Here is a 17606-nt window from a genome sequence, read left to right as displayed (position 1 = left end):
ATTGTTGAAGCCCTAAAGTGACAATAAACTGAGGGAAAAAACTGTTAATTTTGCATTACAAGCTCAGGAAAGAGGTGCATTTGTGTTGAGCCTTGAAGAGTTAGGTTTTTGTTTGTTTTTTAATTGTTAATATCTGTTTATAGAAAACTTTATGTAGATATGGAAGAGAATAATGGAGTGAATTCTGAAAGATGGTTTAAATAATTTTATTTCCTTCTACTCCTAGGCTTTAGGAAAGAACTCAAAAACTTGGAAGTTGGCTATAAATCTCATGAGTTCCACCCAGAATCACATCTACAAATAAAAAATCCTTTGATAAAAAGGTAATCCTTTACCTTTGCAAATATTAAAACCTTTTTTTCCTAAACTTATATATCATAAGAACTGCTTTTATTTATCAGAATGGCACAAACACCTATTAGTATCCTGATAACAATGGGTCTATAATATTATAATGCTTTCTTTATTGGAAATCGTTAAAGGGATGTGGGCTTTTAATAATGGAGGGTCTACCAAGTGCCAGGTACAAAAAACATCATTATTGTCTGTTTTAATCCTCACAGTATTCTAATGGGGTAGGTGATAATTTACAGAAGAAAAAATTTAGGGATTAGATTAAGTGATTTGCCTAAAGCAATAGAGCTAAGATTTGAAACTAGCTCTCTCTTATCTAACAAAGCCTCAACTTTTTTTAAAATTTTTATTAATAAAACCAATCAACATACAACACAAACATTCTTAATGTAAGAACATTACATACTTGGTGTGCAATCAGTGGCTCACAATATTATCACATAGTTGTATATTCATCACCATGATCATTTCTCAGAACATTTATATCACTCCAGAAAAAGAAATAAAAAGAGAAAACTCATACATACCATACCCTTTACCCCTCCCTCTCATTGACCACTAATATTTCCCTTTACCCAATTTATTTTAGCATTTGTTCCCCCTATTATTTATTTATTTTTAATCCATATTTTTTACTCATCTGTTCATACTGTAGATAAAAAGAGCATCAGAACAAGGTTTTCACAATCACACAGTCCCTTTGCGAAAGCTATCTCATTATACAATCATCTTAAAGAGACATGGCTACTGGAGCACAGCTCTATAATTTCAGGCACTTCCCTCTAACCTCTTTAATACATCTTAAACTAAAAAGGGATTATCGTTCTAATGTGTAAGAATAACCTCCAGGATAACTTCTCAACTCTATTTGAAATCTCTCAGCCACTGACTCTTTGTTTTGTCTCATTTCTCTCTTCCCCCTTTCAGTTGAGAAGGTTTTCTCAATCTCTTGATGCTGAGTCCCAGCTTATTTTAGGATTTCTGTCCTATGTTGCCAGGGAGGTTTACACCCCTGGGAGTCATGTCCTGTGTAGAGAAGGGGAGGGCAGTGGGATTGCTTGCCATGTTGGTTGAGAGAGAGTCCACATCTGAGCAACAAAAGAGGTTCTCTGGTGGTGACTCTTAGGCCTGATTTTAAGTAGGCTTAGTCTATCCTTTGCAGAAATATGTTTCATATGAACAAACCCCTAGGTTGAGAGTTTGGCCTATTCATTTTGTTGTCCTCACTGCTTGTGAGAGTATCAGGCCTTCTCCAAATGGAGAAGTTGAATTTTCCCTCTTTCTCTCCATTCCCTCAAGGGGACTTTGCAAATACTTTTTTATTCACTGTTCAGATCACTCTGGAATTTATCAGGGCATCATTCTGACAAACCTACAAAATCTTATGCCCTATTCAAGGTTCCATGTACTTATGGTGTTCAATTAAACTGTCCACATAAGTTATTTTAGGAGATGCACTAGTCAAAATATAAATTTTGTACCAAATAAACATGTTTTGCTTTAGTCTCACATATAAGTTAAAGTTTTAAAATATAAATTACCATCTATTTTCAACACCCTGCAATATTAACATTCCTTTGTTCTTCCTTATGCAAAAACATATTTTTAATGTTTTTTTTAATTGTGAAATATATACAAAAAAACAGTAAATTTCAGCATACATTTTAACAAGTAGTTATGGAACAGATTTCACAGTTTGGAATGGGTTGCAGTTACGCAATTTCAGTTCCACAATTTTTTCCTACTAGCGCCTCCAAGGCACTGGGTAGACCGACAAACGTCAATATATTGATTCAGCAGTCATACTCATTTGTTAAATCCTATTTTCTGTGTTATACTCCTTCTCTTTAAATAACATACATACCTAAAAGCAAATACATTTCAGAGTACATCACAACAAATAGTTGTAGAACAGATTTCACAGTTTGGTTTGAGTTACAATTCCTCAGTATTAGATTTTTATTTCTAGTTGTTCAAAGGTACTGGAGGCTAAAAGAAATATCAGTAAAATGATTCAGCACTCATTTGTTAAACCCAACTTTCTCTGTATAACTCCGCACCTCTGATCTTTCTTACACTCTGTAGGGGTATTTCAGCTATGCCCATTCTGACTTTTTTTTAACTTTTTTTATTGCATAGTATAACATATATTCAAAGCAAAGAAATAAAAAAGCAGTAGTTTTCAAAGCACTCTTCAAAAAGTGGTCACAGGACAGATCCCAGAGTCTGTCATGGGCCACCACATGATCCTCCCATATTTTTCTTTCCAGCTGCTCCAGAATATAGGAGGCCAGAGGGCTTAAATACTTTTTCATCATCACAATCGACTTTTTTTTTTGCCTTCTTTTTTTGTGAACAATAACATATGTACAAAAAAGCTACAAATTTCAAACCACAGCACCACATTTAGTTGTAGAGCATATTTCAGACTTTAACTGGGTTACATTTCCACAATTTTAGGTTTCTACTTATAGCTGCTCTGAAATACTGGAGACTAAAAGAAACACTAAACCAATGATCCAGCATCCATATTCATCTGTTAAGTCCTATCTTCTATGCATAATTCCACCATTGGTCTTTCCATACCTCTCTTTGGGGTTGTTTGGGCAACGGCAATTCTAAATTTTTGATATTAGAAGGGTCTGTCACTAATATGGGGTAGGGTGATGAAACTATTTGATGTTCTAGAGAGGCTGGGCTGGGTTTTAGGACTTATCTGGACCAGGGGCCCATCTGGAGGTTGTTGGTTTCTGACAAGTTACTCTAGTGCCTGAAACCCTTGTGGAATCTTATATATTGCCCTAAATGTTCTTTAGGATTGGCTGGAATGGTCCTGGCCAGGGGTTGGCAGGTTATGGCAAGGTCTACCTGAAGCTTGTGCAAGAGCAACCTCCAGAATAGCCCCCCAAATCCACCTGAACTCTATCTGCCACTGATACTTTATTAATTATACTTCTTTCCCCCCTTTTGGTCTGGATGCAATTGTTGATCCCACGGTGCCAGGTCTGGATTCATCCCTGGGAGTCCTCTCCCACGTCACCAAGGAGACTTTCACCCCTGGATGTCATGTCCCACATAGTGGGGAGGGAAATTATTTCACTTGCAGAGTTGGGCTTAGAGAGACTGAGGCCACATCTGAGCAACAAAAGAGGTCCTCCAGAAGTAACTCTTAGACATGCCTATAGGTAGTCTAAGCTTCTCCACTCCCTACATAAGCTTCATAAGAGTAAACCTCATGATTAAGGGCATGGCCTATTTATTTGGGTATCCCTAAAATATGACACAGTATCAGGGGATTCCCTGATGGTAAGGTTTAATAGTTCCGTAGTCTTTCTCCCCTCCCTCTGGGGACTTTGCCAATACTTTTTGATTATCTGCTTAATATACTCTAGGATGTTTCCAAGCATTACAATAATCAATACAGGATTAAAGGACCTCTTTCTTATTCTTCCTTCCTGTGTTTTAGTTATTCAAATGAGCTATACAGATAGGTTGAATTAGATTATGCACTGCAGAAAATTTCACTTCCAGATTAAATAAACCTTTCTTTGATTGGTCTCAAAGAGTATGTATGGTTCTAAAATATGGACTATGTTCTGAATTACTTTAACCTCAACCTGTTCTGATTCATTATTATCTCTAAATACCAGGTTATATATATAAAACAGCCTCCTAAAATCCAGAAATAATAATCACCACTCCAGACTTAAGGTGTCTGCTCTAAAAGTTTACAATCTAGGCCCGTTTTCTTATAAGCATTATCTAAAGGTTACCATACCATTGTTGTTGTTTTGTTTCTGGCTTATTTTGTCCCACCAAGTGTCCCACATGTTCATTCACATGGTTGCATGCCTAAACAATATTGTTCCTTTTTGTAGCAGCCTTCTTTTTCTCTTATGATGTCTTTACATCTAAAGTCTATTTTGTCTGATATTAGTATAGCTACTCCAGCTTTCTTCTGATTACAACTTCCATGGAAAATCTGTTTCCATCCTTTCACTTTCAATCTATTTGTATCCTTATGTCTAAGATGAGTCTCTTGTATGCAGCATATAACTAGACGATGTTTCTTAATCCATTCTGCCAATCTGTATAATCTGTATCTTTTAATTGGTAAATTTAGTACGTTAACATTCAAAGTTATTACTGAAAAGGTATTTCTTGATTCTACTATCTTATCTTTTTTATTTTATTTGTCAGATCTATATATTCTTTTCCTTCTTTCTCTTTGTCCTCTTTAAATCACCCTTAGTGGTGCCCTTCAATTCTGTGCCCTCCTGCGAGTACCCTCTCCTCCTGTCTTTTTTTTTTTTCCTCTCCACCCCGCAGAATTCCTTTTAGTATTTCTTATAAGGTCGGTTGACAAATTCTTTTGGGACTTCTTTGTCTGTGAACACTTTAATCTCTCCCTCACTTTTGAAGGGCAGTTTGGCTGGGTACAGAATTCTTGGCTGGAAGTCTTTTTTTTTCGGGGTATTGAATATATCATACTTCTCACCTCCAGGGTGCTACTTGAGTAGACTGAAGCAGTCTTATTTGATTTCCCTTGTTTTTTTCTTGCTGCTTTCAGGATTTTCTGCTTCTCTTCAGCATTTGGCATTCTGCTTAGTATGTGCCTTGGGGGAGGCCTGTTTGGATTTTATCTGTTTGGAGTTCTTATAGCTTCTTTGACTTGTATATTCATATCCTTTATGAGGGTTGGGAAGCGTTCCCCCATTATATCCTCAACTACTCTTCCTAGCCCTTTGCTCCTCTCTTCACCAGTGATTCTGATATTTGTGCACTATGTTTTGTCTATCATTTCCGAGTTCCCACTCAATTTTTTCCATCCTTTTTGCCATTTGCTGTTTTGAGTCTTCAAAGTCAATTATCCTGTCCTCTATATTACTTTTTCTTTCTTCTGTCTCTGCAAATCTGGTGTTGTGTGCCTCTCGTATATTTTTTAGTTGGTAAACGGGGTCTTTAATTTCTGTGATTTCTGCTATTTTTCTATTTATTCTCTCACATCCCTCTTTGTGCCCTTCTGCTATCTTCTTGATCTCCTTTTTGTCATTTGCTATCCCACTTATTTTAAGTAGAATTGTATGAACATCTTTGATTAGTTGTTGCAATGTCAGTTTCTCCTCAGGAGTTTTAATTTGGTCATTAGGCAGGGCTATATCTGTCTGCATGATGACATTCTTAGTGATCTGCTGTCTTCGTTGTATGTAAATATCTTCATTGATTTACTTGGGAGTTTATTTGTTTCAGTAGTCTAAGGCCTTGTGTTTGCAGTATGGTTGTACAGCAGGGAGCAGGGCACGGGATGAAGCACTCACTATGGTGATTTGTTTCAGATATGTGCGCAGGTTGGGGATGTCACGCGGATGCTTGTGAACGTGGGCACCCAGCAGCCAGGGAGGATGTAGCTGTGCAGGTGCACTGGTCTAGGGGGCATAACCCTGGTGTGCGCTGATCTAAAGCATGGGGCCTTTGTGCACATGCATAGAGCTGTGGCAGCAGGTCAGCATTACACCTTCATGGATTGGGGGCATATGGGACCTGACTGCACAACGAGTGCACAGGTTAGCACTGTCTCAGATCTAGGAAGTGAGGCTGACTGCTGTGTCCATGTGCAGTCTAGGTCTGCTGTAAAGTGCGGTTCCCAGAGCTGAATGATGTGATTGGGTGCCTGTGCACATGTGTGGGCCTGGGAGTGCCGTAAATGGATGTGCTGAGCTCAGAGAGGGCAGGGTGAGGCTGTGCGACACTATGGACGGGGTGGGGGGGTGGGGGGGGTACGGAGGTAGCCTGGGTATGGAAGTTAGTTCCCACAACCTTTATGTGCTGGCAACAGCCTGCAGGGAACAGGGAAAAGGTAAGGTAGTGCTCGGGAGGGGTGCAGGAAGGGTGAGTTGGGCTGCACTTTGGGTGGGGGTATGGGGCAGGTATGTGACCTGGGAGCTGGTGGGGTAGGGGCGCCTGGAGTGCAGGTAATGGGTGATGGAGTTCAAGTACATGGGGTGTGGTGTGAGTTGATGATCATGAGGCTGCACTGCTGAGGGTAACACTTCCAAGGAATGTGGCCTGGCTTCCTAGTCCCGGGCTCCTGTCTGTGACTCCCATGTGCTCCCCAGCTTTCTGCCTCTCAGCTTGTTGACCTCTGCAACCAGGGCTGCCGCATGTGTTGCAGAAGGCTCTCCCAGATCAGTTGTACTCCCAAGTTGCCACCTCAGTTGCCCTCCTATCCCTTCTCTCACTTTTCCGTGGAGCATGGCTAATCTGGAGCTACTCTAGTTGGCCATCTTTCTGGAAGTCTCATGCAAAAACATTTTTAATTTATACATTTAGTCACTATCGTTGTACATTCTAGGCATTCCTAGATTATACCATCTCAGTCTTTAACGTCTGTCTTTCCTTCTGATTTCATTTGTGCCTCCAGCCCTCCTCCCTCTATCATTCTCACATTCAGCTGCATTCAGTGTACTAACGTTATTGTATTACAGTTAGGTAGTATTCTGCTATCCATTTCTGATTTTTACAATCAGTCCTGTTGCACAATCTGTATCCCTTCAGCTCCAATTGCCCAATATCTACCCTATTTCTATCTCCTGATGGTCTCTGTTCTTAAATGAAATTCTCTAAGTTCATTCATTAATGTTAGTTCGTATCAGTGAGACCATACAGTATATGTCCTTTTGTTTCTGGCTGATCTCACTCAGCATAATGTCCTCAAAGTCCGTCCACGTTGTTACATACTTTATAACTTCATTTTGTCTTACAGCTTTTATAATATTCCATTGTATATATATACCACAGCTTGTTTAGCCACTTGTCTGTTGATGGACATTTGGGCTGTTTCCATCTCTTGGCAAATGTAAATAATGCTGCTATAAACATTGGTGTGCAAATGTCCATTTGTGTCCTTGCCCTCATGTCCTCTGAGTAGATACCTAGCAATGGTATTGCTGGATCCTATGGCAGTTTTATACTTAGCTTCCTAAGGAATCCCCAGACTGCCAACCACAGTGGTTGTACCATTTGACATTCCCACCAATAGTGGAAAAGTGTGCCTCTTTTCCCACATCCTCTCCAGCACTTGTCATTTTCTATTTTATTGATAATGGCCATTCTGGTGGTGTGAGATGATATCTCATTGTGGTTTTGGTTTGCATTTCCCTAGCAGCCAGGGAATTTGAGCATCTTTTCATGAACCTTTTGACCATTTGTATTTCTTCTTCTGAGGAGTGTCTGTTTATGTCTTTTGCCCGTTTTGTAATTGGGTTGTTTGTCTTTTTGTTGTTGAGTTGAACAATCGCTTTATATATTTTGAATACTAGACCCTTATCTGATATATCCTTTCCAAATATTGTCTCCCATCATGTAGGCTGTCTTTTTACTTTCTTGATAAAGTTCTATGATGCACAAAAGTGTTTAATTTTGAGGAGTTCCCATTTCTTTCTTTCTTCAGTGCTCGTGCTTTGGGTGTAAGATCTAGGAAACCATTTCCTATTATAAGATTTATAAGATATTTCTCTACATTTTCTTCTAAAAGTTTTGGTCTTAGATCTAATGTTTAGGTCTTTGATCCATTTTGAGTTAATTTTTTATAAGGTGTGAGATATGGATCCTCTTTCATTCTTTTGCATATGGATATCCAGTTCTCTAGGCACCATTTATTGAAGAGACTGTTCTGTCCTAGGTGAGTTGGCTTGACTGCCTTATCAAAGATCAGTTGTCCGTAGATGAGAGGGTATATATCTGAACACTATTCGATTCCATTGGCCAGTATATCTGTCTTTATGCCAGTACCATGATGTTTTGACCACTGTAGCTTCGTAATACACCTTAAAGTCAGGTACTAAGAGACCTCCTACTTCATTTTTCTTTGTCAGGATATTTTTAGCTATTCGGGGCATCCTACCCCTCCAGATAAATTTGATTATTGGTTTTTCTGTTTCTGAAAAGTAAGTTTTTGGGATTTTAATTGGTATTGCATTGAACCTATAAATCAATTTAGGTAGAATTGACATCTTAACTATATTTAGTCTTCTAATCCATGAACATGGTATGCCCTTCCGTTTATTTAGGTCTTCTGTGATTTAGCAATTTCTTGTAGTTTTCTTTGTATAGGTCTTTGCATCCTTTGTTAAATTTATTTCTAAATATTTTATTCTTCTGGTTGCAATTGTACATGAAATTTTTTTCTTGATTCCCTCCTCAGATTGTTCATTACTAGTATATAGAAACACTACAAATTTTTGAGTGTTGATCTTGTAACCTGCCACTTTGCTGTACTCATTTATTAGCTCTAGTAGTTTTGCTGTTGACTCTTTGGGGTTTCGACATATAGTTTCATATCATCTACAAATAGAGTTTTATGTCTTCATTTCTAATTTTGATGCCTTGTATTTCTTTTTCTTATCTGGCTAGAACTTCCAACACAAAATTGAGTAATAGTAGTGATAGTGGACATCCTAGTCTTGTTCCTGATCTTAGGGGGAAAGTTTTCAGTTTTTTCCCATTGAGGATGATGTTAGCTGTGGGTTTTTCATATATTTCCATATCATGTTGAGGAAGTTCCCTTCTATTCCTATCCTTTGAAGTGTCTTTAACAAGGATGTTGAATTTTGTCATATGCCTTTTCTGCATCAATCGAGATGATTATGTGGTTTTCTGCTTTGATTTGTTGATATGGTATATTATATTAATTCATTGTCTTAGGTTGAAATATCCTTGCATACCTGAAATGAATCCTTCTTGGTCATGGTGTATAATCCTTTTGATGTGTTGCTGTATTTAATTTGCAAGAATTTTGTTGAGGATTTTTGCATCTATATTCATTAGAGAGATTGGTCTGTAATTTTCTTTTCTTGTAGTATCTTTGTCTGGCTTCAGTGTGAGGGTGATGTTGGCTTCATAGAATGAGTTAGGTAGCCTTCCCTCCTCTTCAGTTTTTTTTGTAGCGTTTGAGCAGGATTCGTACTAATTCTTTCTTAACTGTTTGGTAGAATTCACATGTGAAGCTATCTGATTCTGGACTTTTCTTTTTGGGGAGCTTCTTAATGACTAAATCAGTTTCTGTACTTGTGATTGGTTTGTTGAGGTCTTCTATTTCTTCTCAAGTCAGTGTTGGTTGTTCATGCTTTTCTAGGAAGTTGTCCATTTCATCTACATTGTCTAGTTTATTAGCATAAAGTTGTTCATAGTATTCTCTTATTACCTCCTTTATTTATGTGGGTCTGGTTATGTCTCCTCTTCCATTTCTGATTTTATTTATTTGCATTCTCTCTCTTCTTCTTTTTGTCCGCCTCACTAAGGATCCATCAATCTTATTGATTTTCTCATAGAACCAACTTCTGGTCTTGTTGATTTTCTTGATTGTTCTCATGTTCTCAGTTTGATTTATTTCTGTTCAAAATTCTCTATTTCTCTTCGACATCTGAAATTCTGATATGTCTTGGAGTATGTCTATTTGGATCTATTCTGTTTGGGGTACGCTACACTTCTTGGATTTGTATTTTAAGTCCTTCATAAGAGTTGGGAAATTTTCAGCGATTATTTCCTCCATTAGTTTTTTCTCCTTTTCCCTTCTCTTCTCCTTCTGGGACACCCACAACACATATTTTTGTGTGCTTCATGTTGTCATTCAGTTCCCTGAGTCCCTGCTCATATTTTTCCATTCTTTTCCCTATATTTTCTTTTGCTTGTTAGATTTCAGATGCCCCATCCTCCAGTTCACTAATCCCATCTTCTGCCTCTTGAAATCTTACTTTGTAGTTTCCATAGTTTTTTTTCATCTCTTCTACTGTGCTGTTCATTCCCATAAGTTCTGTGCTTTGTTTTTTCAGATTTTTTATTTCTTCTTTGTTCATCCCTTGCCTTCTTTATATCTTCCTTCAATTCATTGATTTGATTTTTGATGAGGTTTTCCATGTCTGTTCGAATATTCTGAATGAATTGTTTCAACACCTCTATCTCATTTGAATTGTTGGATTGTTCCTTTGACAGGGCAACCTCTTCAGTTTTCCTAGTCTGATTCGTCTAGGCATTTAATTTCCTTAATTAGTTTATTATGGAGATTGTTTTCACTTTTTTTTTACCTAGGGTTTCCTTTCTGGATGACTTTGTTGTCTGTCTGTTGTTTGACATTAACTTCAGCTTATTCTAGACCTCGAACTTAGGTTTTGTGTAAAGATCAGAATTTTTCAGTTTTTGCTTTCTTATTTCTTGCCCTGCCTGTATGGTGCCTTTTTTTCCCCCTTAGGAGATTCTACTTAAGTATTATAGACCTCAGTCAGATTTTCCCAGACCAAATTGGCCTCCTCTCAAAAGGGAAAGGGTCACTTGCATCAGTTTTCCCTGAGGGTGAGACCCAGCAGGTTGAAAGACTTTCCTATGAAGCCTCTGGACTCTGTGTTTTTCCTACCCTGCCTGTATATGGCACTTGTCTGCCTGTGGGTCCCAAAGTGTAAGGTGATGTGGTACCTTTAACTTCAGCAGACTCTCCCTACTGTGCGCTTGGTTGAGTCAGAGCAGAGGTTGCAGGCTGGCTTTAATCACTTCAGTTTCCCAGACCCTGGGGTCTGAGTTCCTTAAGGGAGGGATTCCACCTGAGCTGGACCCGACCCTTCTACTGAGGAAGGCACAGCCTCCAGACAAGCTCTCAGATAAGCTTAATTCCACTTCGCCTAGGGCAGTAGAGCCTGAGAAGCCTTGCAGTTGTATCCAAAGAGCACTGGAGAAAGACAGCCACAAAAAAGAAAAAAAAAATGCTTTTCAGAGTAGGACCCCTGTTCCTCGGGTTTGCCAATCAAGAGCTTAAGTTAATGCATTGCTCTGTGTATCTCTAGGTTCTATGGGCCCAGACCCTTTCAAATATTTTATGCTGTGTGATCCAAAAAAGCTTGTTTTTTCTTTCTTTTTTTCTTTTTCCCTCAGTCCTGTGCCCTCTGCACCGGAGCAAAACCTAGCAACCTCAGCTTTTACTTGAGGTTCACCTGAGCTGGGGGCCTATTTTTGATAGTCAGAATTTGTTAATTTCACAAATTGGAGCTTGGTTGGGTTCAGCCCCTTGCTGCTAGTAAAGTCTCTTTCCTTTCCCCTCAGGAAACCAGTCTTGGGGGGAGGGACGCTGACCACCATGGTTTGGGGGACTCACGGTTCTGGGTGGGATTGCGGTTGGTCCAGCTTGTCCAGACTGGGGTACACTGTATGTCCAGTCATTGATGTGGCCCCGCAGTTGTTCTATACTGTTCCTGGGTATTTACTAGCTGCTCTGGAGAATAAACTAAATCCCGTAGCTCACTAAGCTACCATCTTGGCTGAAGCTTCAACTGTTTTTGCTATTCTGCTCTAACTCAAGAACCACTTGTTCAGGTAATTCATGAGAAAATTAATTTAGTCATAAAATATGTTTTCAATGTGATATAATTTATCTTGACCTCAGAAATTTTTACCTGAATAAAGGTAATCTTGATTAACTAAATATTTTTCACCTGTATGCCAGCATTATAGCATTATGTGTCAGAACAAAAATACTTCTTTTGCTTTACAGTTTTTTTATATTGGTGGATAAGTGTTTTGGGTATAGAATTGTTTGTAAGTTCTGTGCTACATTTTATCACAAATCTAACTTCATGTTTCTAAGATGTCATCAGTTTTCAAAATTACAGTATTTCTAATTAGAAATCTAACTTTGTAAATCATGGATGTTTCTGCTAAGTGTTCAGGTATTCTGGCATAAACATTTTGAATTCAGAAAGAGGGTAAAGTGTTGGTTGGAAACGTTTTCCCCTTTTCTGTTGATCTGTATTAGGAAAGTCAAACTATAAGACAATGGTTTTCTTCCTTTGTTTTGTTTATTTGCATGTGGTGCTTTAGTTTTGTTTTTCTTTTCATATTCTAGGTCACACACACACGAAACCAATGGCAAGTTACTCCTTCCTCCCAGTCCACAAATATGTAAGGGCCGTACCACAAGAGAGCATATCTGCCAGCCAGGTGAACAGAGACTTGAGAAATCAAGTGAATGCAAATTTTCTGAGTGGCTTAAGAGAGAAAATTCTGAGAAAACGGATTTGCCTTTTCATGCTGATGATAACTCTGCTTCTGGAAAAAGAGTGAACAATAATGAAATAGTCTCACTATCTCCATTGCAGTCTTCACATGTGACAGTTATTGGGTTAACATCAGAAACTGTTCCCCTGATGCAGCATCAAAATTTGATGGAGGAATGTTACTCTGAGAACTCTCTATGCAGGGAACATGTAATTCAGTCAGTCCAGAGATCTGATGGTTATCAGTTGCCAAAATTTGTTTGCCAGAATCTACCACCTCCTTTGCCACCAAAGAAATATGTTACAACCAGTGTGCCACGGTCAGAGAAAAATGAATCTACACCTGAGGTCAAACTTACAGAGACGTTTAAAGTTAATTCTTCCAATCTTCCTAAGCCTAATATAAGTATGGTGTCAGAACCAGGTTTAGAAGTGAGTGCATATGTGAATGATGAAAATCTTAAGGAAACAGTTCAAGTGAAAGAACGTGTTAGTAACACATCAAACCACCTGGCCAACTCTTCAATTAATAATTTTCGGGCAGGGTCTGATGCAGTTGTTAATACATTTTGCCAGTCAGATTCTAGTTCTACATTTCCAAATGAGACAATTACATTAACTACCTATTTTTCAGTTGATAGCTGCATGACTGATACATACAGATTGAAATACCATCAGAGGCCCAAGCTCTGTTTTCCAGAAAGCAGTGGCTTTTATGATAATTCATTATCTCAGAATTAAAGAGGGCTAGGACCTGTGTTACGTAATAGTCTTGGTTCAAGCTGCCCTTCTGAGCAAAAATATAAACCTAGCATACACTGTAATAGATAAATGATGAAATTGGCAAGCTCATACTTCTGAGGCCGTTAAAATATGAGAAATGGGAACCTACTGACCAAACTTAGTGAGGTATAGAAAATTAAAAACCATGGCATTTTAAAAGTCAGTAATCACTTTTAAGTTTTATATATATATATATACACACACAGATATGTATAATTGTGTGGTCAATTTAATGTATATTTTAGAAGTTTTCTTTGAAAAGTTTTTGCATACCTCAGAAAATAGAAAAGCAGGGGGTATGCAATAAGTTGAATAAAAATTAAATTTGCCCTTCTATTATGTGACTAGTAAACTAACCAGTAATCATGTATGTAGACTGGTAAACTATGCTAATTGAAAACATGGGGTGACATACTAGTTTAAGCAGTATTTCCTTTATGAAGAAGCACTTTGTAATGGGTAACCAAAAGAGGGCCTCACCCATTTGTTTTTGACTTCTGTGATAGTCTGCTACAAATGATCCCTCTAAGTGTCTTAAAAATGACCCATAAAATTTATAGCTTTTGAAAATAAATGCCTTAATGATCAGCAGTTTTTTGTTTTTGTTTTTGTTTTTGGCATGGGCAGGCTCTGGAAATTGAACCCAGGTCTCCAGCATGGCAGGTGAGAATTCTGCCACTGAACCACCATTGTACTGCCCAGCAATTTTTAATTTAAATTCTCAAGATCAGAACAGAAGAAACTTATTTCCCTCCTAGAACTTTTAATTTCAGAATGCCTAATTATATATATTAGCCTTTGACTATTGTGTATACTCCCAAACATTACTTCAGCCATGTAAGCTAAAAATAAATACTTTAGTATATTTATTTATCTTGTTAAATTTGCTTCTAATTTTATATGAAATGTGAACGGTTTTTATTTTAGTTTGGTTCACTTTGGGCTGCTACAAACTAGTGTTAGGAATTAACCTAAGGCACACTTATTGGGAATGTCACTGTGACTGCCTAAATTTTTCCTGCTGTAATCTTACCTGATTGTAGGTCATCAACCCAATTTATTGATTTCCATATTCTTGAATCTGAAACTCTACCTGGGTTTCAAGTTTAAATTTCTGCCTTTTATATAGATTGTTTAACTTTAATGAAATATTATTAATCTGAGTATCTCTTCCCTTTTTCTATTCTAAACAAACAGTAATTTTACCCCTAATACTTCCACAGGAGAGGATTTTGTTTTAAAAAAAAAAAAGGAATTTTCTAATCCTATGATGACCTTGTGAGTGAAAATAAATTACTTTAAAGTAATTGCTTTATTTCATTAGTTCCCTTTATTCTGTACTAAACTTAAACTGGTAAACTAATTGTGGTTTGGAAAAGAATTTTATATTGTCCACTCCAGAGAATTGAGTTATATAACTAAAATTTTCGTTACTTTCATGAATGCATAAACTTCTACAGTAATTTATGAAGTAAAACAATTAAATATCTTGACCAATTCTGTAAACTGTTAAAATAGTCTCAATTGTAAATGTTAAGTGGGAAAAATAATTGCTTATAAAAGTCTGACCTCAACTAGTTAACAAACTTTGACCAAACTTTGTCTTTTACCAGTAGAGCATTTTCATTTTTAAGCCTTTTCTAACCATAATAGATGATTACTGTATATTATTCTCTTAATTTAGGAATACTTGAATACCAACTTAATTAAATTTTATTCTTTTAAAAAGCTTATTTTTAACATAACTTTTAGTACAGGTTTGTAAGTATTGTAAACTTTGTAAATGTGTATTTGAAATGTCAGTGTATTTAATTGTTTTATAACATTGTGAAGTTCTAAAAATGGGCTTCAATTATTTTTAATGTCTTTCAAAAACTTTGTATAAGGTTTTTTGCTTGCTTTTTCTATTTGGTCAGGATGTTCAGTTGAAAATGTATTTTTTTTTAAATATTTAAGCTTATTTCTGATATTTAACAGCAGTCTCCTAGATTCATCTTTTCAGATCACAATTGAATTGCAAACATCAAATCAAATTGTCCAGTTTTGGCTTTTAAAGTACTGTCCAGTTGAACCCTCCTGTATCATGTAAATAGTACTGAACAAACTAGAAACTGACCTTTTGCTTTATGTTAATTACACTTCAAATATAGATTGACTACATCTATACTAAATAATCATTGACATGAAAAATTTTTACTTCCAGGGTACCTATTTATTTTTATAAATGTTTTCATCTGGATATAAGCTTATTAAGAGAATTTTGGCAATAATGAACCAATAATTTTAATGTTCAAAATATTTATCTTCAGAATGTTATATTTTCATGTGAAATCAGTTTCTTATGATTCAAAAATTGTTTTTAAGATAAACTGATTTTTAAGTTAATATTCTTGTACTTTTTTTATTTGTGCACTGTTTGCTCTTCCCCATCCTTCCCCTCCCACATATTTTATGGGACATTTAAGTCAATTTAAAGTTCAGGGGCACTTGGAATTTTACTGATCATAAAATAAAAAGTCTGTATGTAGGCTCCTATGATTTGAACTTCAACAAGGTCTAAAACATGGCTTCTCTGGAAGGAATTGGCAAACTTTTTATAGATGGCCAGATAGTAAACATTTTAGGCTTTATGATCTAACTTAACTAAGCTGTAAGAACTGTAATGAATTACAGTTTGGTCATGCACAGCTGTTAAGTTCAAAGTTGAGAAGTTGATGAGAGATATGGGCCTAATCTTCTCCCAACCTCACTACCAGGTAATTTATAAAAGCATGTCAGGAAAACATAATTATCAGCATGGAATTATATATTTGAACGTGGCTCAAAGGGGAAATTTTAGATTGTATATATCTTACTAGGATAAAAATTAAAACAACATAGGATTGTACAACACAATCCCTGAACCCTAATGTAAATCATGAACTGTAGTGAATAGTTCAATTATAATATTTTCATCAACTGTAATAAATGTACCACATCAACACAAGATGTTAATAATGGGGAGTTGGTATATGGGAATTCTGTATTTTCTGCTTGATTTTTCTATAAACCTACAACTTCTCTTTAAAAATAATAAAGCCAGGGCACAGCTCATTAAAAAAAAAAAAAGCAAATCAGACCAAATTCAACGATACCAATAAACCTTTATTAAGCAAAATTATTTGTAAGCAATATAAAAAATTCATATAACACACAATCCTATTTTAGGGAGCTCAAGAGTGTCAAAGAATATATGCACTAGCTTTACCATACTGGGTTTTACCTACTTTCTCTAAAATTTTATTAATCCATCAACCATAACATTTCATAAAAGAGTCTCAGTCTAAAAATTAAACTGGAAATTTACAGCCAGTATTTTGTGGGTCTGCATTCTCTGAGATGCTTTTGTTATGGCCTTTTTATGCAATTTAAAACACTCTGTTCTTTCTCTCAAAATCCTTTACTCTTCAGAAATTTAGCTTCGAACTTATAAATCACTTATTATTTCACCATATTATTTACTTCATTAAACCCTGACCAATGCGTAAAATGTTAAAGGCATTGCTATGTTTATTAATACATTAAACCATTAAAGTACAAATAATTTCATATTTCGTCCCATAAAGCCATCGAATACTTGAAAAAAAAAAGTTTTGAAACACGAACCAAGGAGTCTAGTTTTAAGGACTTAGCTATGAATGGATGAGAACCCTACCCATTTTATATAGTCCCCCAAATAAGTAATAGAATGTGTAAAATAAAAATAAGGTCCCTTGATTTGAAATTCTTCGAATTCACAATATTGTCTGTCTTCTTTAGTCAAAAGGTTTGTAATCATTTTCAGAGGTCCGCTTCAGAAGACAGCTTCTTAATTTAGATATCAGGAAAACCATTCTGTAAAAAACAAGTATTTGTCAGCAGTGTTTACTTTTCCTTCCCATTTGAACACTTTATGCCAATTTCTGAAAATCTTGATGGTTTTCAGTCATTTGCCTATAATAATTATTTAATGTTAATAAAAGAAAATAATGCCTAAACTATTTCTAGTAGGGCTTCCATTTTCTACCCAGAACTGAAAATGCAGATTATTAAAAAAACGAAAAAAACCCCATATCCGAGCTGTCAGAGTCAATCAAAAGGGGTAGTGGTTATGAGGCGCTTTACCAGTAGCTTGACAAAGGATGATGTAGAAATGCCCATCTCTTCCATACTCCCTACCCACCCACCCCCACGCCCTCCAATGTGCCACACCATCCACGATCCGGGAAATACAATGAGCTTAATGCCCAAATCCTGGACAAAGTTCGGAAATGGGAGATGGAGGAAGAAAACTACCTACCTAACAACGGGTGCAAATTTCAGGGGTAAAAACTCATACATATAAAATTCTGGACACCTGGCACCCTAAGCAGGAAGGTTGGGAGGAAATAACTGGTAGTGAATACACACTCA

At 36.6% G+C, this 17606-nt stretch overlaps 2 protein-coding genes across 9 annotated transcripts in view; one reads left to right on the top strand and one right to left on the bottom strand.

Annotated features, from left to right (window-relative positions):
• USP53 (ubiquitin specific peptidase 53) overlaps positions 1 to 15529 on the top strand; it is a 110397-nt gene extending 94868 nt beyond the window's left edge. For all 3 annotated transcript variants that reach the window (XM_077142434.1, XM_077142433.1, XM_077142435.1), the window contains 2 exons: positions 227 to 323; positions 12242 to 15529. In XM_077142434.1, coding sequence (XP_076998549.1) covers positions 227 to 323; positions 12242 to 13133 — 989 coding nt within the window. In that variant the 3' untranslated portion in view covers positions 13134 to 15529. The remainder of the gene's footprint in view (positions 1 to 226; positions 324 to 12241) is intronic.
• ARLN (allregulin) overlaps positions 1 to 17606 on the bottom strand; it is a 47471-nt gene that overhangs the window by 27616 nt on the left and 2249 nt on the right. For 4 of the 6 annotated variants that reach the window (XR_013168223.1, XR_013168222.1, XR_013168221.1 and 1 more), the window contains exon 2: positions 16299 to 17048. The exons of the other annotated variants lie outside the window; for them this stretch is intronic. Coding sequence is in view for 1 of the 4 variants with exons in the window: in XM_077142437.1 (XP_076998552.1) it covers position 17048 (1 nt within the window). In the remaining 3 variants the exon portion in view is untranslated. Of the gene's footprint in view, positions 1 to 16298; positions 17049 to 17606 lie in introns of those variants that run through there. 6 annotated transcript variants of the gene reach the window in all.

This window comes from Tamandua tetradactyla, chromosome 24 (genome assembly GCF_023851605.1).
Source record: "Tamandua tetradactyla isolate mTamTet1 chromosome 24, mTamTet1.pri, whole genome shotgun sequence".
Taxonomy (NCBI): Eukaryota; Metazoa; Chordata; class Mammalia; order Pilosa; family Myrmecophagidae; genus Tamandua; species Tamandua tetradactyla.
The sequence above is the reverse complement of the archived record's forward strand: the minus strand, read 5'-3'. Positions and strand labels throughout refer to the sequence as shown.